This window comes from Dama dama, chromosome 4 (assembly GCF_033118175.1).
Source record: "Dama dama isolate Ldn47 chromosome 4, ASM3311817v1, whole genome shotgun sequence".
Taxonomy (NCBI): Eukaryota; Metazoa; Chordata; class Mammalia; order Artiodactyla; family Cervidae; genus Dama; species Dama dama.
In genome coordinates this window covers 53,773,951-53,795,662 of record NC_083684.1, presented here as the reverse complement: position 1 = coordinate 53,795,662, position 21,712 = coordinate 53,773,951, and the positions used below count along the sequence as shown (strand labels likewise).

At 49.8% G+C, this 21,712-nt stretch overlaps 1 protein-coding gene across 4 annotated transcripts in view; it reads right to left on the bottom strand.

The window, feature by feature from the left end:
• SAMD4B (sterile alpha motif domain containing 4B) overlaps positions 1-21,712 on the bottom strand; it is a 35,142-nt gene that overhangs the window by 683 nt on the left and 12,747 nt on the right. For 2 of the 4 annotated variants that reach the window (XM_061139268.1, XM_061139269.1), the window contains 12 exons: positions 21,626-21,680; positions 20,008-20,410; positions 10,680-11,150; positions 6,008-6,247; positions 5,329-5,438; positions 5,087-5,173; positions 3,985-4,327; positions 3,159-3,244; positions 2,551-2,669; positions 1,778-1,976; positions 1,448-1,571; positions 52-135 (listed from right to left, as the gene is read on the bottom strand). In XM_061139268.1, the coding sequence (XP_060995251.1) occupies positions 52-135; positions 1,448-1,571; positions 1,778-1,976; positions 2,551-2,669; positions 3,159-3,244; positions 3,985-4,327; positions 5,087-5,173; positions 5,329-5,438; positions 6,008-6,247; positions 10,680-11,150; positions 20,008-20,410; positions 21,626-21,640 (2,281 nt within the window). In that variant the 5' untranslated portion in view covers positions 21,641-21,680. The remainder of the gene's footprint in view (positions 1-51; positions 136-1,447; positions 1,572-1,777; positions 1,977-2,550; positions 2,670-3,158; positions 3,245-3,984; positions 4,328-5,086; positions 5,174-5,328; positions 5,439-6,007; positions 6,248-10,679; positions 11,151-20,007; positions 20,411-21,625; positions 21,681-21,712) is intronic. The other 2 variants (XM_061139271.1, XM_061139270.1) reach the window with 1 other exon arrangement.

The following is a 21,712-nucleotide window of genomic DNA, read 5'->3' as shown; positions in this document are numbered from 1 at the left end:
AGACGCTGCTGGGTAGGTGGGAGCTGGGTCAGGGAAAGAGAAAATGCTCACCACCCAAGGCGTGTTCTGTCATGCTCAGACACAGAGACTCCAGAGTGGGATTGATCTCCAGGTCAGGCCCAGGGACCGGGCAGTCTGGGTGGGAGAGAGGAGAACGGAAGCAGTAAGGACTGGACTAGGGTGAAGGGCAGAGTCACGAAAACAGGCTGGAGTGAGGGAGAGGCTGAGGGGGATGAGAAGGAAAGGAGAGGCAAGAAACAGAGACACAGAGCCTTTAAGACATACACACACTTGGTACTGGGCAGACCTAACACCACTCACTGCTTAAAAGCCTTTCTGGGCTCCTCACTGATTCTCTAGAGTAACTCTCAGCTTTCTACGCGGGCTCAGAAGACTCTGCTCTTTCACCTTCCAGCCTTACCTCTCATGATGTCTCCTATAAATCCACAAGCCATGTCAGATCATCTAATTGTCTCTCCTTAATTTAAAAAAAAAAAAAAAGTTGACCTTGAGCAAGGTCAACCTTGCTCTGAGATTCAGAGTTCTGAATCTCAGATTCAGATTCATGACTAATAAGATGGGAATATCAGTGCTTTCACATGCGCAGCTGGAAGGATTTGACTGAACAGTGCAGGAAAGGTGTCTGACACATAGCATGCTGGTGAAAAGAACTGGTCTCATTTTTCACTCCTGCAATTCAACCATCCAGTCATTTGATAGCGTTTACAGATGCCTACCATGTGCCAAGCCCTGTGCAGGATAAACAGGACAAATGGGGTCTCCTGCCTCTCACATAATCTCATAAAAGAATTCTTTGTGACATAAAGAGTTTGGGGTCACAAGCAAATCTAAGCTCTCTCTAGAGGCAGCCCTTTCCAGACCAGCCTTCTCTGCTTCTGCAGCCTCAGTGCCTAGCAGCAAGTCTGGCACGGGGGAATCACCCCTGACTTGCTGAGCAAGGCAGGGCTAGCGCATCTCTAATCTCCCTTTTGCCTACTTTGCCCTCCTTCTGATCTCCCATCTCTAGGCTGATCTGTAAGCAGAGGGAAGACAGCCCTTAGGGTAGAACCTGTTCAAAGAGACGAAGTCTACAGGTTCCTGCTTGGGCACCTGGCTTCTGAAAGAACACTAGTGGACTGATAGGCAGGACTCCCTTCTACAGAAACCTGGCCACTGTGTCTCATCCCCTCCATTCCTTTCAAACTGAGTACTTAACAATCTCGAAAAAGACGCAGACAGACACCAGTATGAGCACCAAGATTATGACACAGGGAGAAGGAGAAAGAGAGATGAGGGGTGGGTGGGGGTAAGGAGTGAGAGAAGGTGGGGGAGGGGGAGAGAGAGAGAACAGACGTATGCAAGGGACAGTGTGTATAATACCCAGAAGAGAAAAGAAAGGCCAGCTGAGGGTAGTGCTGAGGCAGAGTCCTGAGGGCGGGCACCTTACCTGGAGGGAACATGAGAATGGCCTGGGGTGACGAGTGGACCGGGAGCGAGTGGGTGCGCTGCACAGAGCTGCGGCTCTGGCTGGGCATGCTGTTGCTGCCTCCGGGGTTGGCGAACCACAGGTTCTGCATGGGGCACAGGAAGACAGAGAGCAGTGGGTGGGTAGGGAAAAGGCCCAGACACAGGAGTGGTGGAGTTGGCAGAGTCCCCTCCCCACTAAGCTGGGCCCGCCTGGACACAAACATATGGAGACACACATCACACATCACAGGCACCACCCCCCCAACCCCAGAAGTGCCAGTGCCAGGCTCTTTACTTCCAGCTGGCTCACCTGTCGGCCCTGGCCCCCAAGGCTGGGGCTGGTGAGGGCATGTCGAGGGGAGATGCCCCCAATGCCCGAAGGGCTCAGAAGGCCCATCCTGCCAGGCGGAAGGGCCCGGGGAGGCATTGGGAACTGCCGCTGGGTCCGCCGGGCCACCCCCATCCCCACAGAACCAGCTATGGGGAGTGAGTTCGAGCCAAACGCCCAGCTGTGAGAGAGCAGAAGGCAGGGTATTAGTTTAGGTGTATGTGCCCATCTGTTTACCTATTCCTCTCACCCCCAACAACCCCTGTGGTAGGAAAGAAAATAGACCTGCATGAGCAGGTATTCCCTGTCCAAGTCCTTGCACTGTAATTCTGTCTCCTTCTGCCCCAAGGGGACTCCTAAGACGAAGATGGGGAGAGTCCAAAGGTTTCCTCAAGTCCACTCACAGCAGTTCTAACTTCAATTCTCAAGTGTGATATTTCTGTTGTTTGTTTGGGGACAGAAGGGACTTCCGAGCCCTCTGCACACAGGTGAGGAGAACAAGGGACAGGCAAGGGGCCAGCTACCGAGATGGGTACTGATTCTGCTAGCTCAGCGCTCTATTCTAATGGAAAATCAGGCACTACCTGATTTTCTAATGGGAGAGTCCTCACTGGGTGACTTATATAAGGCCACTCAGTTACTGAATGAGGACAACTGGACTCCCAGCCCAGGATGCAATCACCCCTCTAAGCACTATCTGTCAACCAACAAGGGCCTATGAAAGGAAGGTCCCTGGGCCCTGGCCGCCCTCCTACCCTTTCTGCTGCCTGTAGTTTTGCATCTCTAGTGCAGCTTTGCGCGGGAAGGTCCGGAGGAGCTTCAGCACTTGCTGTTTCCAGGACAGCAGTCGTTTCTTCTGTGTCTCCGTGAAAGCCTAGAATTAGGGGGGTGAAAGAGATGTGTGTGCTTCTTTCAGATCTGCCTTCTATCCATTTGCTCAAGTATTAACAACTGCCTGTCCTGTGCTGGGCAATGCTGGGACACAGAGGTGACCTGTGCTCACACAGCTTACAATTTAGCTGGGGAGATAATACATGCGAAATTGTAACTGTGATAAATGCTGTGAGGAAGCAGCACAGGAGGCACAAGAAACCTGATGTTATGAGGAGCTGGTGAAGGCATCCCTGTTTTACTGAGAGCTGAGGGATCAGCAGGCGGGAGGGAGACTTACTCCCTAGAGAAGAATTATGTACTAAGGCTCTCAGAATGGGAGCTCAGGGCATCCACTGAACCCAACACTGGAAGGATGAGGAGAGGTGGGCAGGAGTCAGTTAGGCAGAGCCTTGCTGGACACATAAGGAGTGTTGGTCTGCGAGGATGGGGGCAGCCTTTCCATTCCTGAGAGCCCTAGGGAAGGCCTCACCTCATGAGACAGGCACTTTTCGATGAGCTGGAGGTAACTGGTGATGTTCTCCTCGTCTGGTCGGGACACCAGCAGCTGGGTGCACACTTGGGGACATGGAAAAAGGCAGGAGGTTAGCCCCCAGAATGCCCTCTGCCATGTTCCAGCTCCCCTGGCCCCAGCTGGGTGGCAGAGAAGGTGGGTCAGGAAACTCATGCCGGATGAGTACTAGCTATGTGCCAAGCATTGCACCTGGCTTATTATGAGGCTATATAAAGGGCCCACCGTACTGCCTGGTATATGGCAGATATGAAGTCAATGATACTTTTTCTCCTTTTAAGTCTTACGATAGTCTCATCAACGGAAGGATTTTTAGCCTGACGAGTCTGAGGCTCAGAGAGGTTGAGTCACTTGCCTCAGGTCACACAGCTAAAAGAATTCAGACCCAAGTGTAAACCTGCCTACGCCGTGCTGCCTTAGGAAAAGGTGAGCCCATTAAGAGCATCAGGATACCCATCCCATGGACTTCAGTCCCCTCTGAAAGAACCAACGGATTCGCCTTATCTGTTTACTCTTTGCTGTATGCAGTTTCCACTGACATAATGTCCCATCTTCTGCTCAGGCTGGAGATTTTGAGGGTAAGGGCTGTTTCCCATCATCAGCCTGGACATGCTGGAGGGAAGGGGCCTTGTCATCCTTAGTCTTAGTCCCTTTTCTTTAGTGCTCTAGTCCCCAGGGTGCTTTGAAAAGTTCTGCTCCCATCATTTAAACTGGATTTGACCCCTGATGCCTGGGTTCACTTGGTACCTTGGCCCAGAACCTCCTGCTGGGCCCTGGGTGGTCTCACCTTTGCCCATCACCCGTGTAAACTGGCTGGGGATGTCTCCGTCAGCGACGGGAGCCGGGGCTGGCTCACTGCCATCAGTGGGAGCCGGAGCTGGTGGAGGGGGGTAGCTCTCTGCAGCTGGAGGGTCATTGGTCTCACTGCCCTTGTCTGTGCCAGGGTGAGCCAGGGGAGGCTCAGGACCTGGCAGTGGTGGCTCCCCCCGGCCCCCATCCTTGGCAGTAGAGGTGGTGGCGGCGGCGGCGGCCACAGTGGCCTGGAGGACACTGTAGGCCTTGATGGGGGTGATGATGATCTGCTGCAGCTCCTGCAAAGCATTTCGCAGATTTCCGCCTTCCAGCACATCCTGAGTGGGAAAGACACAGTCTGGGTCACATGCCAATCTCTACAGCTCTGCAGAATGACTACACATATGGGGTCAAACAGCCCCTGCAAAGAGCTGGCGGAACCCTGGGTTCCACCACACAGAGAAGGCAGGTAAAGGTGCTGCTTGGAGTGTGCATACACACACACACACACACACACACATTTATACACACATATTCCCTCTTCTCCACTTCAAGGTGGAGTCCCATGGAGATGTGGAGAAGGTGGGCTAATGCTGGGGTCTCAGGGTCCCACTGAGGATGGAACCAGATTCAAACCCACAGATTTGGACTAAGACACTGAAGGGATCAAAAACCAGAAGGCAAGTGGCAGGGAAAGAGGAAAAAGGGATGCAAATCAAGGCAGATATGTAAGGACAGGGCGCAGATAAGAAATAAACAACTGGAAAGAGAGATCGTGTGCACAGGGAGACACTCTGCTCTACCAGAAAGAGCTGTTAAGAGATGGAAAAGTGAAATAGAAGAGAAGGGGTTGAGTCAACAAATAAGATTCCAGAGACACAGACCAGGACAGACAGGGAGGAGAGTCTCTGAGCTTAGCCACAAGCAAGTGATCCCTGTGATCTGACTTGCACTTGGTTCCCAGAGCCTGGATCCCTAGGGTTGGGGAGATCCCAAGGTGGGGGGCCACATGGGCAGCAAGGCTGACCCAGAGCCCTCAGCCATTAGCACCACTGGGCAGTCAGCTGACCTTGGAGATGGGGATACCAGGTCCTTACCTTCTCCAGGGATTTGAGGACACTCTGCCTTTCGCGCAGCTTCTGGATGCTCAGGGCTATCTTGTGGCGGGCACCTTTGGTGACATTCTGTGGAGGGGGCAGAGGGGACAGGAAGCTGGAAATGGGAGGTTAAGGTACTCAAGGTGCCCCAACAAGACCCAAAGAGAGGAGGCTTGGACTGCAAGGGTCATGTCAAAATGGTACTGCCCTCAACCATGCCCTGATGGTCCCCTCAGCTTCACCTGAGACTCCAAGTGCTGTTCAGTCAGTGTCATCATCTCTTCATAGCTCATCTGTGAGAAGAGGGCTGCGTACTTGTGCAAGCGGAGGCTCTTGAGCCACGAGGGCACGTCTGTGAAAAGAAGGGAGGGCATAAGGCCAGGAGTCTGGCCCTGGTGACAGCAGTGGGGAAGGACCAGGCAGCAATCATAGGCAGCCTTAAAAGCTGTAAGACATTGGAAAGAGGTAGGAAGAAGCCCAGGATCCATATGCTCCTTTTCTTCTGCCCAGCCAGACCCTTCCAGGTGGCCTTCCCTGGTCAGGACACCCTATCCTTCTGAGCTGCTGGGTTGGAAGTGTCCTAGGATAACCTCTGATGTCCTTAGAAGTATTCCTGGAACCTCTGTTCCATCAGTTACCTCTAGGTCCTGGCTTTCTTAGTCAGACTGGGCTGCCTGAGCACAGGGGCTTTTCCTTAATCAGACTGGGACTTGAGGGGGTCTCTCTGCTCAGTCTTGAGCCCTTAGAGCAGGGACTGTCCACTTTCCTCAGGCCTGTATCTCCTTCTCAGGATGGGGGGTGGGGGGGCGGGAAGAGGAAGAATTGGGTGGGGAAGGGTGGCAGCTCCAAGCTCTCTTCTGTCCTTTTAAGCTCTGCACAAGCCTCTTGAGGAGGTCCTAGTGCTAGTCTCCCCAACTGTACCTTTCATGCCACTGCCGTCCTCCTGGAAAGTGTTCCGGCTGGAGCCCTGCTCCTCCGTCTGTTCACTGCCAGAGGAGGCCACGCTGCTCTGGGGTGACAGGGGTGCGTGGTCGGGCGTGGTGAAAGCAGCCCGGGCCCCAAGCTCCTCTGGACTCGGCCACTCACCAGGGGCCTGGGGGCTTGTGGGGATGAGCGACATGGAGCGCTTCAGCGGGCTGGGGTGGATTTGGCAGGGGAGACCTGGCCGGAGTGGGAGAGAGACAAGAGGTCAGGACTGGGAATCTGACCACAGGAGACCATGTTCCCCTGGTCAGTGCCCTGGATGGCAGCTCAGCCCCGGAACCCAACAAGGAGAAAGGACCCTGGGGTACGAGGGGAACTACCTACCAGCTACTGCTAGTTCCCTCATTCCCCTACCTACCCAACCATCAGCAAGCTGTCAGCCACTTCTCTGAACTGCTCCACTTTCTCTGCTAGCACCCTGGGCTAAGTCACTGGAGTCCCTAGCTGGAACTGCCATCATAGCCTCCTCACAAAATTTCTTGCCTTCATCTTTACCCCCTACGGTCTATTCAACTCACAACAGCCACACTGATCTTCCTTTAAATGCAAATCTGACCCACTCAGTCCCTGATTAAATCCTACCTGTAGCTTCCCTCTACAAGAAGAATAAAATTCAAACCCTCCTCCCAACACCTAAAAGGCCCTGCAGGACCTTGGCCCTCCTCATCTCTGAGGTCTCATCTCTCATAACTCATCCCCCTCTGGTTCAAGCTTTTCCAGCCTTTGCCACATCCCTGCCCCCAATTTGTTCCTGAAACAGTGGAGCTTGTTCTAGTCTCAGGACTTCTGAGCTTGCTCCTCCTCCTTGTTCTCCTGATCCTGGCAGCTGGCTCCTCCAGGTCTCCTCTCAAAAAAGCGTCACTCCTTCTGAGGCTTTCCCTGAACCCTCAGTCAGGAGTAGCTCCTCCTCACCAATCCCCTATCATATTACTATGTCCTGTCTTTCTTACAGCACCGATCACAACTTGAAATGACCTTATCTAATTATCTGTTCACTTGTTTATAACTGTACCCCCCTGCTTCCAGACCTGTGACAACAGGGCCCCATCCTGTCTTAAACATTATTAATTAAACTCAGTAATTACAGGGGGGTTTCTACTAGAGGAGGTTCTGCACAATTATGTATAAAGTAAGTGAATGAGGTACATAAACTGCTTCCTCAACATTTATTATTGGGCTTCAACACCTCCCAAAAGATGTTTCCTTATTCTGAGCCCAAACCAGGGTGAATCCAGGCCCTCATTCACAGGATGTTTCATATCCTCCATCGATCCCATTCTTGGGATAGGAAAAGGGATTCAATTTGATTTTTAACCATTCTAAGGACAAGGCAGGTTCCCACGAGCTTCCAGACCTTTACGCATGCTACTCCCTTCCCCTAGCTCACCAGTCACCCACCCTTAACTGCCAGCCACTTTGGCCTTCACTCCTAGCTCAAGTGTCCCCTCTTCTGCGATTGTCTCCTCTGTGTGCCCTGGGCCCCTGTGCTGCTATCTCAAGTCCAGCCCTCCTGTCCCTTCCCTAGGCTGCCTCCCACTGGAATCTGGGCTTGTGTAGGATGGCAGTAAGCCTGCCCAACCATTTCTGCATCCCCAAGACAGGCCAAGACACAGGAATGACTGAAAATTCACTGACTCCAAAAGGAGGGCACCCATCACCCTAAGAGTGCTAAGGGGGCCTCTGAGCTTGACACAGGAAATCTAGAAGTACCCCAAGTCAAAAAGGAAAAGAAAACAAAGCCAAAAAGCATCACACTGGGTAGGTGAGAACATCAAGGCCTAGGAAACAGAAGTCCTTCACCCCAGTTCCTACAAAGAGTTAGGAGGCAGAGACAGAAGAACCCTAGCCTCATTTCTGATGGAATGGCTGGGTTTCCTGTGAGTGCCTCACTGACACCCAGATTCAGGACACCCAGCCTGGTACAGGGTCCCAAAGCACCTTCCCTCATCTGTGACAGTTATCTACACTCCTAGCCAGGAAGTCACCTGAGGGAGAGGGCAGTGCACTGACCCCACCCATGAAGGCTACCCTCCACCCACTATCTGTGACATCTGGTGTCCTCTGCATGGGGCTCCTCCAAAGCCTCTGGACTCGTAAAAGATGTCACCCTCTGGGCGCGGGGGCCTGGAGGACCCTTAACACAGGCCTTTTTTTTTTTTTACTTGTCCTGGTGCCCCTGGGCTTCCTCCTTTCTCCCCTCTCAGCCAAGAAGGGGGCAGGCGAGGCTGAGAGGACAGGAAATTATCCTGATTGGAACGATTGTGCAGTTCCTGAGAAGCCCTGCTTGGCCCCGCACTAGGGTGGAGGCTGGCCACAGCATGAGAACTATAAAAACAGGAATGCTGGCCAGATATCCAGGGCCTCGTACTCTCCAAGAAACCCTGGTCTGTCCTTGGCAGAACCCCAAACCCACCCTGCCTGCCCTTACAGGCCAATCCTTGCTCCCCACTCAAAAATATTTTAATGACTTCCTGTTTCCTGCAATTGCCTGAAATTGAAAAGCTTCATCTTATCCTTCAAGTCCCCCTGCCCTTGCCCCCAGATCTGATCCTAACATACTGAGATCTGAGAGTCAAGACAGACCTGAGTTCAAATTCTGGCTCTGCCACCTATTAACTTCATGATCCTGGGCAAGTCACTTCATTTCCTCCTCTGTTCCCACTTTCATGTGAAGTCTTTGGTACAGGGGCAGGCCCATGATAAACATGAGTATTTGCTATGGCTATTACTCATTTAAATCCCTGCACCTCTCCATCCTTGCCAGACCTGTCTACATACTGTCCCCTCCAATTTGACATCCCTGTACCTTCAATCTATGCTATGCCCTCTACTTGGAATGTCCAGTCTCTCTTCTGGTTCAAATCCCCGGTCCAACACTGTTCCAGCTTGATCTTTTAAAGTTACTGCAAGTACGGGCACCCTGCATGGGTGACCCCTCCCCTTGATGAGCATCTTCGGGAGGGTCACTTTTAGGTGGGGGCAGTGTAGCACAGTAATAAAGAATATGAGCTGTGGAGCCAGATTGCTTGGATTTAAATTCTGGCTACACCACCTTGGGCAAGTGACTTTTCTGTGACTCAGCCAATGAATTTTTAAGTATAAAGTTCTCAGAACAGCTCCTGGCAGACTAAATGTTGAATATATTTTAGCTAGAATTGTCATTATTAATATACCCTCCCAATCTGGACACAGAAACTGTCATGCTCTGAGACTGGGAAAAAAGGTCCAAGACACCTTGGGTTGCTAGAGCTCCCGGAAATGCCCCTCTATTCCTCTATCTTCCCTGATTCTTGCCAACACTTGGGAGGGAAGCAGGTGACCAGGATATCGATATTCAACTGGGGAAGAAAGAGGCTCAGGGGTAACTGATATGTACCAGGTGCCATACAGCTCAGTACCAAAGACCCAAGGTTCACCCTACCACTGGCACAGGTAACATTTTTATTGTCACCCTCACCTGGCCTGCTTTAACCATGGCTTGCAAAAGGCAGCTGGGCATCTTGAAGTTAAATCTTGGCAACTTCTTGCCTTGAGTCAGGTCATGTGACCGTCACCTCATCAATCCTGGGAAATGTCGATCTCTTTTATCCGGTTCATTTCAACTAACATTTTAAAAACTAACTGGAAAGCAACTATACTCTAACAAAAATAAAAAAAAAAACACAAAAAACAAAAACCTCACTGGAATACCAGCCCCTCCTGCTCACCCCAGCCTCTGGAGGTGCTAACCAGGAGAGTCATTTTGAGACCACTTAGTTGGAGGATAGCATAGCAGTCAGAAGCAAGCAGTGGTATCAGGCTGCCTGGGTCTAAACCTTGGCCAGTTTCATTACTTGCTTTATGACCTTGAATACAAGACTTTATCTCTTTGAGTCTCAGTGTCTTCATCTGCAGAATGGGGCTAATGATATTGTTGTGATGATGATTAAAGGAGATCATGCCTGCAAAATGCTTTTAAAAATAGAGCACCTAGCACAGTCAATGCTAAACAATGTTACCTACTATTACTAATGCCTTGCAGTATGAGTTACATCTTATATGGACAGGCTAACAAACATAACACTTCTCAGAAATGAGTCTGGTAAGTTGGAGCCAGATACAAAAATCCAGAATGTCTGAGCTAGAAAGAACTTCAAATTATGGTCATTAACTCAATGCTTTCAGAGGTCAGGCAGTTATCACACATGCCCAAAGTTGGATGGCTGCAGCAGAGCCCTACTGGGACACATGTAGGGTCTAAAGGTGGTGACCAATATTTAACTCCATCTTATGACTGCCACTAGAACACAGGCCTTGATTTGCCAGATCGTTTGATTTTTAAGAAAAGCTGAAATCTGGGTTTTTAGGGGAAAATTCCTTATACTGCCAATTTATTAAAAAATGTAACAAAATAAAACCAAAGTTTTGTTGAGTTTGGGCTCAATAAAGCATGTTGGCATGTCAGAAATGGCTCTGGGAATGCCAGTTCACAACCTCTACACTGCCTCATAAAGCTGAGGCCCAGAGAGATTGGTTATGTGACTTGCCCAGGGACAGAGTGAGTGAAGAGAGAGCCCAGTCTGACCCTTTTAAAGTAGGCATGGCCTCCTGGGAACTCCCACCTCCTCACCTGCATTTGTGTTGCTCCCAATACTGTTGATGGCTGGCGGCACTGAGCTGGGTGGGTGGAAGGGCACATGTCCATTTTCCCGGGGTGGCTTGTCCTGCCAGGCTGGCCCTGCATCCCCAGGGCCCAGCTCTGCAGGGCCACCCCACTCATCCGAGCCCTGGCGAGAGTGGTAGGTGGGCTCAGGTCGGGTGCGGAAGCCGCTAGCTAGCCGCTCTTCCAAGTGGCTGAGCCAGAGGGCCAGTGCATTGCGGTCCTCCAGTGTGGTGGCCGGGTGGATGAGGGCATAGGAAAGCAGCTGGCGGCTCTCCTCGATGAAGGCATTGCTCTCGATCGAGTAGGCCAGCACTTTCTGCAGCAGCCTCATGTACTCCGACTTGGCCTCCGTGTTGCCCGGCTGAAGCAGGGGTAGGTGGGACAGCAGGAGGGACACCACCTTCTCTTTGGACTCCTGCTGCCACTGGCTGACGATGGCTGCAGAGGGGACAAGAGGGAATGTCAGGGGAGCCAGGGTGGGGGACCCTCCATAAAATCAGGAAAGTTGTCTATAATCCACTCCCTCAGCTCCAATCTCACTTCCCTTCTCCTTTCATGATTCCAACCTTGTCCCCCATATAGGTGATATCTAACATACTCTGCCTGCTTTCCACGGTAATTCTCTTTTTTCTGGTTTCATCACTCCTACTCTCAGAAACCTGCTATGGCTCCTAATCAGCCAAACATGCTACTCTGGAACCTGAGTACCTCCTGCTGTCCCCAGGCCTGCTCTTCTTGCTGTATCCCTACTCCTTACCTTCATGGCCTCTACCTTCTTTCCCCTATCAAACAAGCCTTCATCCTGACTTGAAGGACAACAGAATATATTGGTTAAACCCCTGGTGGTCCAGTGCAGAGGGTAGGGTTCAATCCCTGGTCGGGGAACTAAAATCTCACATGCTGTGTAGTGTAGCCAAAAAAAAAAAAAAAAAAGGCTTGGGCTTGGGAATCAGATGGTCTGAACTCCCCCAACTTACTAGCTTGACCTTAGAAAAGTCACTTGAACCTCAGAGAGCACTGATTTCCTCACCTGAAAAATTCAGTACCCAATTCACAGTGTTGCTCTGAGATTCAATGAGTTAATAAAAAATGGAATGTGGCCTGGAATGTAGAACATATCTAATAAATGCTGATGGCTGCTTTTTAAACTGCAATCAGCCTCTAGATTCTACCCTTCCAGTTCATTCCATACACCAGATGGATTTATCTTCCCAAAGCACACCAGGATATCATGTTCCTGACCTGAAGCTTATAATGGCAACCAGCACCAATAGACTCAAGTTCAAGAGCTCCTAGCCTAACATCTCCTTCATTTCTAGGGCACTCTTCCAGATAAAGACTTGGTTTAGGATACCTCATCTTCCCTGGGGCTCTCTAAATGCCATATTCATCCAAACTTCCACACTCAGGCTGAGAATCAAGGTTTTAGTCTGCAACAGTCTTCCTCCTCCTATCTAAATTATAAGTCTTTTATGGATTGCCTAAACATGTCCTTCTTCAGGAAGGATGTCTTCCTGGTTACTCCATGCCTTGGGGATCTGGTGATGTCTCCTTTCTATCCCAACACATAGTCTGAGGGCCTATCTGTCCTGTGAAGATGAGTGAGGCTTCCTTGTTCTACCCAGAAGTGAGCTCCCCGAGAATAAGGCCCCAAGCTAGCCCCACAAAGGCGGCCTTGGGAAGGAACTGTTATAGGACTGACTGTCCCTCCTTGAAAACCTTGTTACCACTTGCACAACTAGCTCAATGGAGTGGAGGATGGCGGGTAATGCTAATGGGGAAAGGGAAAAGGACAAAGAATACCAACACTTGAGAAAAAAAAGACAATGATCAGGACCAACTCTGTTCTCACTCTTGGGCAACTCAGCTCATACCTGCATCCACAGTGACGATGTTCCAACAATAAACAAGGGAGTTCTGAGAGGTGAGTTACTGGGTTAATGGTAAGGTCTCAGAAAGGCACAAAGGAGCTGAATGGAGCTAGGACCCCAGAGGGGTGGGTGATGAAAAAGAACAGGTAGTGATGTGGCCCATGTCCCTCCTTTCCTACTTACTGATATAAACGTGATCACTGCAGAGAGCTCTACTTTCTCTATCTTAAAGAGAGACTAAGAATCATTCCTACCTGGCATGGTTGCTATGAATTGAGACCACAGCACAAAGCAGGACACGAAGAAAGTCCTCAGTGACCATCAGCTGTCATTCCTAACACCATGGTGGTTATACCTTACAATGGCTTCTTCCTTTTGAACATCCACAGAGATTCTCAAAGCATAAGCTAACTCCCAGACCAGGAAACAGAGAGGCTAGGAATGGGCATGTACAGGAGAACCTCAGAATTTCAGGCATCTGGATTTCAAGTGAGCCCTGATCTGGATCCCTCTGCCTCCAATGGTGTCTCAACTCAATATCCTTAAGGCTTAATATTCTAGGTACTTCTGGTCACCTCTGCCCACACTACAGGCTGGACACCTGGCCACTGGGAATATGGCATAAAAACCTGAGAAATACCTTTTTTACACATTTCTTTCTCTTAATGATGTGTCTGGAAATCTGTGGCTTGGGAATTCATATGAACTTTTAATTCTTACATTTGTAGCTCTAAGAAAACAAAACATATACAAGTCCAAACTCCTGGCCATATCAGTGCACATTTTCTTGCCTGGCCTCTCTACTCCAAGCTGTTAAAGTGCTCAAGGGGTCATCCATTTATTCAGAGTCATCAGTTCATGCTTATCCACAGTACTGGCCAAAATAGAACTAACTACACAATAACAGTATAATGCATAATCCCACAACCCTCCACTATATCTCTCCAATGCCATTATCTTCTTCCCCTTGTTCCTGGCCTTCCAGATCCCTTTTAGGACCTGGCACACAAGGCCAGGAAACCTCATCCCCTCCATCCTTAATCTCCTGAACTAGCTCCCCATGACCATGAAGCAGTTCTCTTAGGTCATCTCCATATCAAAAGATCTTTTCAAGGTGGGACAAGTCTTCCTGACTTCAGGGAGCCTTCACTGTTTGAGTTCTCCCACCTCCATATGGCACTGGATCACAGGGAAAGGAACTCCCTGGCACTCTTATCTCCTTGACTAAGTCCCTGAGTTTTCAGTTCCTGATGAGAAGGAAGAAGAAATACAGTGATTGAAGATGAGGGACAGAAAGTCATGGACTTGCACCCCAGCTGTGTGGCACAGGTGGACAACGTGCTTCCTCCTCTGTAAAAGAAGGGTCACAGTACTGCTAAGAGGATTTAGGGAAGACAATCCATATAAAGCACCTGACAAGAGTGTGCCCATGGTAAACACTCAGTATGTGACTCAGTGATAGGTGATTTTCTCCCTTCTCCTCCAGCACAGTTGGCCTACCACTTTAGTTCTACTCTGATGCTCTCAGTTGCTATTGTTTAGGCCTTACAGGGTAGCTGGAGGCATCTGGGACAGAGAAAAGCCTTGTCTAGTCCCTCCCCCACCCCAGAGTATTGCCAGGACTCCAGGGCTAAGGGACACAGTTTCTCCTCTGGTACTGCCAGGGGACATGACAGAAGAGCCCCAAGGGTTGGGTTCAATGAAGGACCTTGTTCTACTGCAGTGAAAGGGGAAAGTGGTTTTAGATGAATGGAGGCTGACCCTAGGGAAATATGTGTTCATGTATCTGTGCAGCAATGTGCTGAAAAGCGTGGGCCTCTCAAGACTGGAAAGCATCAGTGAACACTGGAGCTGGTCCAAGGAATCTGCGCAGCTTCAGGGCCCTTGGGGTGAGCCCAGCGGGGGCTGCAGATGATGGGTGGGGATGAAACTTCTAGGTTCCTGCCCAGATCAGAAGAGTCTGGCCCAGAGCTGAGGCACAGCAGAGCCTCAGTGAATACCTGCACAGCTGAACCCAGATGGTCCCCTGGAAGGCAGTGGTGTCTCTGTGTGTTTAATATACCCTGTCTAGGATCACTCTGTCCTCAGGTCACTCTGTCTCATGTCCTAGCAGATTATATGGTGTAAGGAGTACAAGTTCAAGAGGCAAAATTGCCTGGATTCAAAATCTAGCTTTCCCTCTAAGACACAGGTCAATATAACTGTGGGCCAGTCCTTTAACCTCTTTGAGCCTTGGTTTCCTCTTCTGTATAATGAGGGTAGTTAAAAGCCCTTACAACACAGGGTTGTTTTAAAGATTCAATGAGATAATCATGCAAAGCATCTGATCTGTGTTAACTGCTCCATGCACTTCAACTATTATTGTTGTTGGCTGCTGGTTGAAGATCTAGAGCTTAAGCTATTTTGGGTCTGGAGGGAGCAATTCACATAGGAGAGCACATCTGGGTCTCCCCCTTAAGATTCCCGACAAGGGTGGGGAATTTCATGCAGTTATTTACCAAAAACAGACACGTTTCTGGTTCCTCTGAGCTAGAGGCACAATAAGCAGTGATGAAATTCTGGAGGTGGGCGGATGGGGGAGGGGACTGGGGAATGCCATGACGTCAATGACTGCAGCTCACCAAGCTGAAAACTTGGACTCCAGAGAGGATGAGGGACACTGTGTAAGAGTGTTCTCCTTGGCCAGGTGACCAGAGCTAAGTAGGTCATGACCCTGGGTGCTGCAAATCACAGGAGCCAAATATATCCTGGAGACTGCCATAAGAAGAAACTCATTTTTACATGCTGGGCTGTTGCAACAATTGTGGCAGCCTGTGGCACTAGTCAGAGGGGCTGGGTTTTGGCTCCAACATGCCCTTCTATGCTTCACCCCATCTCACACAAATGTAGGGGAGGGCAAAGGGGCTCACATTTTTGTTTGATGAACTGCATTAGTAGAGCTTGAAAGGGGAGGGTGGAGGCATCAGAGTTGAGCTTGGGTGACTCACTCAGCCACAGCCCCCTCTTGACCTCAGTTTCCCCACCCAGATTCAATGAGCCAAGGAGGGAAGGGCTTAAACCTGCTGGATACAGGGATTCTGACTCAGAGAACAGGAGGAGAGAAGAAACGCAGGAAATGTGGCCCAGGAAGCCAGAGGACCAGGGAGAGAAGGAGACTTCAGCTTCCCTGGCCCCACCCTTGGGCTCCAAGTCATCATGGGAAGGGGGGGCGGGTGATAGGATTACTGTTGTAGCTGCAAGTAGGCAGGGCAGACAGCACTGAGACAAGGAACAGGGATAATGACAAGGGGAAACCTGGGGCTTCTCCTTCCCTGGTTCCAGAGACTCTTGGGGTGTTGCTTTTCTGTTTCCAGGTTTTATCTCAGACTCTGCTCCCATGAAACCAACACTGGCTTCGTGGGCTGGGGGACTTCCTTCTACCCTTCTAGATGCTTGAGAGGAAGGGACAGCCCAGACCAGTGCCTCTTCCATGTCTCCCAACTCTCCACTTCCAGTAGGTCATGTGACAGTACGCTCACCACCTTAATGGGCCCACCCAGAGTCAATGTCAGCAAGACCAGCAGCTCTCCACTGAATGCACACAAGTGCCAAACAGCAAGCTTAAAAAACACCAAAATCTCTGGAGATAGGACCTAGGCCTCAGGTTCTTTTTATAAAGTGATTCTGACATGAAGGCACCATGGGGACCCACTTACCAGAATTCAGCTCTCTGTACTCTCTGGCCCTTTCTGAAGAGGATATGGGAGGGTAAGCAGCTCTGACCCAGACCCAAACTTGAACCCAGGATTTCCCTGGGAGAACTGAAAGTAGCAGCAGGCTTGGGTGGGTGAGACACAAAGTGCAAACCCCCCAAAAAAGGCAGAGGATCTGCCTCACTGTTCTGCTCTCCTGGCCCAAAGGGATTGGAAAAGCTGAAAAAGAGCATCAGACCCTGTAATAGGTAATCCTTATCCAAGAAAAGGTAGACCAACTGAACTCAAGATTTGGTTTGCAGGGTAAGTGTGCATCTTGGTGGGAAGGAGGGACAGGTTCTCTGAGGTGCCCATTCCATAAAATACTAGGAACTACTGCTGCACTTGGAGAGTATCTAGAACAATCCCTTCCTTGTCCAGATGAGAATCCTCAGGCCCAAGAGGGATGGGGCTGGCCCAGGTCACAAGAGGTGTTAGTGGCAGAGCTTGATCTAGAACTCTTGGGTGTCCTGATTCCTGTTCTCATGTCCCATGACAAATGAATCATCAGTACAGAATCATCTCTCAAACTGCCTAATCAGCAGAAGAACCAGGGTGCCCATTAACAGGCCTATCCTCTAAGGATTCTGATTCAGTGGGTCTGGGACAGGGGCCCAGGAATCTGATTTTAGGTCACATTCTCCCCCATCAGGTGATTCTGATGATGATGCAAATTTGGGAAACACAACAGGATGGGAAAGCCATAATGGACAAGAGGATGCAGAGCTCCTCCTACAAGGCAGGTCTCCAAGTCCAGCGCCAGCTCCTTCCTTCACCAATGAGGTTGGGAGTGAGACAACAAACACAGGCTTGGAGCCCCCATGCCTACTAGGAAGAGGCATTCAAGGTCCAAAGGACTGATCTCTGTGATCACCTCTCTTTCCAGTCATGTTTTTGCTCTAATCCTGGCAGGCTTCCTGCTGACTCTGGAACACACCATGGCCCGCCCTCTCTTCCCTCACTCTAAGTTTTCCCTAACTCTCCATCCACCTAAGTACCAACTTGTTTTATTCTTACCACCTGACATGGGGCTGGGGATAAAGACCTTGACTCATATATTCATTCACCAGTCAAGTCATTGCAAGGCAATTCTCAAGGACAGGCATTAACCACAACATCTTAAAGCCAACTGTCTGAGATTGGTCTCAGGTTCTTGGTATAAGGTATGTCATGTCTTTCAAGGGCAATGTGGTAACAACAGATATTTTAAATGTACATAACTTCAAACTAGCAGTCCCACAGAATTCTAGGAATTTATCCTAGAGATACTTAAAGGGTACTCAATACAGCATTCCTTTTAAGAGCAAGACCTTTAGAGTCAAATTCCAGCTCCACCTCTGACCAGTTGTACCATCCAGGGCAAGTGACAGAGCTGTTTCATTTGTAAATGGGGGAGTTAAAAGATCTTCCTTACAGAGCTGCTGTGAGGATTATGAATAATATAAGTAAAGCACTGCTTGATACACAGGTCAGGCTCTCTGTTACTTTACTATTCTTACTATCAAGCAGCCATTAACAACAAGGTATATGTGTATGTGCTGAATAAGGAATGATCTTCAAGTTCCATTTTTAAGTGGAAAAAAAACCCAAATAAATTAATATGTGTGTGATGGTCTGTTCTATGTGCTAAAACCATCAAAATAATGAAAAAGCTGGAAGGAGAACTTGAATGTACTCAAGTGCAGAATGTGCTTCAATGTGCACAGAATCTCTCATAAAACATACACAAACTGGGAATGTGGAAGTCTGGGAGACCTCACTTTTCATCTTTCATATGGTTTGATTTTACTGCAAATTTTGAAAACAAAAGCAAAAACTAAAAATGCTCTAGTAAATAAACAGCAGTAAGCAACCAGTGATTCTGATAGATGGCCAGGATTGGCACCCAGTGCTCATCCAACTCTCTGCTCAGAATGGGATGGTGGGGATGCATGACCAAGCTGCTTAAGACATTGGTCTGCCCCAAAGAACCCCCTATGCTGGGGGTACAGCCATAGCACAACCACAGATCCCCTGCCCTGGAGCTAGAGCAGAGAAGAACCCTCCCTGGTGGGGAGGATGGGAGAACTGTGAAACAGCTGAGGTCTGAACCTGCTGCAGCCAAGCTGGGTTCCTGCTGCTCACTGTCTGAGACAGGAACATAAGCTGGTGACTCCTGGCCTGAGGAACTGACTTTCCCTATAACCATGGCACTTCTGTGATTTGTACGATAAAAACTCAAAGTAAAGGTGATTGTTAAGGTGGGTAGGCCTGAGAAGAGGACGAAGCAGCTCTGGGGGGGTCCCTAAATTCCAATCCTAGCATCCCATGCTGATTTTTCTCACCTATAAAAAGGAGAGAGCAACATTACCTATCTCAAGGGGTTGTTATATGGGCTAAACGAGTTACTGACAATAAAAACAACAATTAACATTACTGAGTGTTTACTGCATGCCAGACACTGTTCTCAGGGTTCATAACTAACCTATAAGGTAAGCACAGTTATCATCTTGATTTTAAAGGTGAGGAAACCAGGGTTCAGAAAGGTAAAGTTACTTGATTATACAGCAAGTGACAGAACTGGGATTTAAACCTAGACAGTCTGATTCTAGAGTCATGAAGGACACTTTTCAAAGTTACTACACAAGTAAAGTCACTACTTGGCTTGTTGCAGGGACTCAGGTTGAACTGCTGTCATGAGGAAGAAGGTGGAAAGGTTAGGGCACACTCTACATGGGTCCCTGGGTACCAACCCCATCCAGCTAGCTTTCAGGTGCATATACTCCCTCTCTTTGGTTTCCATGGGCTTCCCCTGTGGCTCAGCTGGTAAAGAATCTGCCTGCAATGAGGGAGACCTGGGTTCAATCCCTGGGTTGGGAAGATCCCCTGGAGAAGGGAAAGGCAACCCACTCCAGTATTCTGGCCTGGAGAATTCCATGGACTGTATAGTCCATGGGGTTGCAAAGAGTCAGACATGACTAAGCAACTTTCATTTCACTTTGGTTTCCATCTCTCCCACCTGTCACCAAGGTCAACACCTCTCCATCTAGCCTTGGGGAGCCCCAGAAGGCCTGAATGGCTTCAGCAGTGCCCTGTGAGATAGTTCTCTGGACTGACTTCTATCTACACTTGGGGTCTGAGGGACAGGTTCTAGAGAAGCCTTGCTCACCCACACCAGTGTCACCCTCATGACAAAGAGTACTTCTTTACTGAGTGTTCAGGATACTGAAATGGACTACATGTAAATTCAAAACTCTCTTGAAACTGTATGTCTTAGGTGCAACCTACCTTTGAGGGGGTAAAGAATAATATGACTTGTAACTTTTGAAGACTTCTAAAATTCCCTCCTAGCTCTGATGTCCTAGAGCTTGAGAAATGAACGAATGCTCACATTCCATCCCCCTTTCATAGGTAATGGGTTCAGTCTATTCTTGTCAGCTGCCCTATGTGATCCTTCCTCTGCTGTGGGTAGTTTCTAGTCCGCACTGCACTCCCCCAGGAGTGTCCCATTCCGCGTCTGAAGATTTCTGGCAGCAAAGCCCCAGAAGAGACATGATGATGACTTCAGAGGTCAGGGACTCCTCACCTACCAACAAGCCTAGAACCCACATTTCTTAGCACCATTGCTAGGTAGGCCTCCTCAGCCACCTGACATCTGTTCCCATCCCATGTCTCCCTCCTGCTTTGCTCCCATCTCTGGGGATGGAGACTCACCAGCACTGTTGGCCTCCGACTCCAGCAGGTGAATGTCATTGCAGTCCGCCAGTGAGTGCTCCAGGCAGAGCTGCAGGAAGCGAGCCTGGGTGCGGGTGACTCGCTTCAGAAGTGACAGCAGGGCCACTGTCTGTTCACACTCATTCCAGCCCTTGAACCAGCCAGCGAGGATGCCCACCTGGTCTCGGAACATCATGGTGCCGGGCCTGGGGCCAGGGTGGGGGGGACGGCGGTGGCGAGGGCCAGCGCCGTCACATGGTCTCGGCTCCGGGCTCCTGTTACCTCTACCCTGAGGGCCAGGGCTTGAGGATGTTCCCTGGCGTAGTGGCAATGGGTGATGCAGGGAAGAGGACACCTGCTCACATCGGGGGAGGTCTTGATCCAGCCACGCCTCTCCAGGCTCCTGGAAAAGGAAGCAAAGGGGGTCAGAGAGAAGGGGTTGGAACTGGTCTGGTGAGTGTGGGTTCAGGGGTTAAGGAGGCCTCATGTCTTCCCTTTTAGCTCAACTCTGCTGAGCTCCTGGGAGAAAGACAAAGCCAACAGCAGATACTAAGCCAACTCTCCCTCCAATCTTGACTGGGACTTAGAGACTCAGACAAAGGAGAAGATGCTGCCCCTCACGTCTGGCTGTCACAGGGCCAAAGGAAGTGGATTTAAAGCTGAGAGTAAGTTGGTACGATTTTCTAGATGGAAACAGGAGACAATGCACACTATGGCAAAAGATGTGAATTAATGGAGACCTGGCCCCAGGTGACATGACTAAGCAGACATGTGATGCTGAGCACATCTCCTGACCTTGCTGATCTCTGGTCATCTCCTCTGGGGGCTGGGCAGAGTCACTGCTTGCCTGCTGAAAGGATCCTACAGAGTCTGTGTATTATTTCAAACTAAGACCCACAAAGCTGGGATATAGGCGAGTGGTGACCCCAGTGGAGATCTCAGGTACATGGATAGCTATCTGATCAGCAACTGGATGCCTAACGGTAGGAGGTCTTTTCAAAGATCTCTAACATGCTGGTGGGGCGGGGGGGATCTCATCCCCTCCAACCCAGCTCTCCCACTCTGATCTCTAAGATCCCATCTACCCTTGATCTGAGGTGAATCTCTCTCCCAGCTTTCTTCCTCATTCCCTTAAGGATACTCCTGACTCAAGTCCTCTGGATTGGGATGCCCCCTTGGCACTCAGAGATGCCAGCTTGTCATCCACTTTCCTAAAAGCCAAGAGGATACTAACCTGAGAAGGGGCTACATCAAATGTTAAAAACTCCAAAGCAAGAAAGTGTCCAAATTCCTTTCTTAGGCAGGAACCACACAGGAGCTGTGTCGACTGGGCAGACAACAGATCTATTCTTCAGTTGACTGGTTTCTGGACACTACTCTGAAGCCTTAGGTCTCCACTCACATTTCCCCTGTCTCTCCTGCAACCAGTGCCCTTGGCTCCATCCCCAAACCACATTTGGCTCCATCTCCCTCTGGCTGCCAAGAGGACTGAGAACTCCATACAAAGACTCATTGAACCTGCTGGGCTAGGTCTTAGGGAGCTACTGCTATCTCCCTGAATGTCCAAGCTCCTGCTGAGGACAGCTGTGAGGTGCACCTGACAATGGCTGTGACTCACCTCACAGATCCTCATGGGTCACCTGAACAGAGCAAACTGGCCTGGCTGTCGATCCCTTTGGATACAAGAAACAAGAGAAAATGTGGG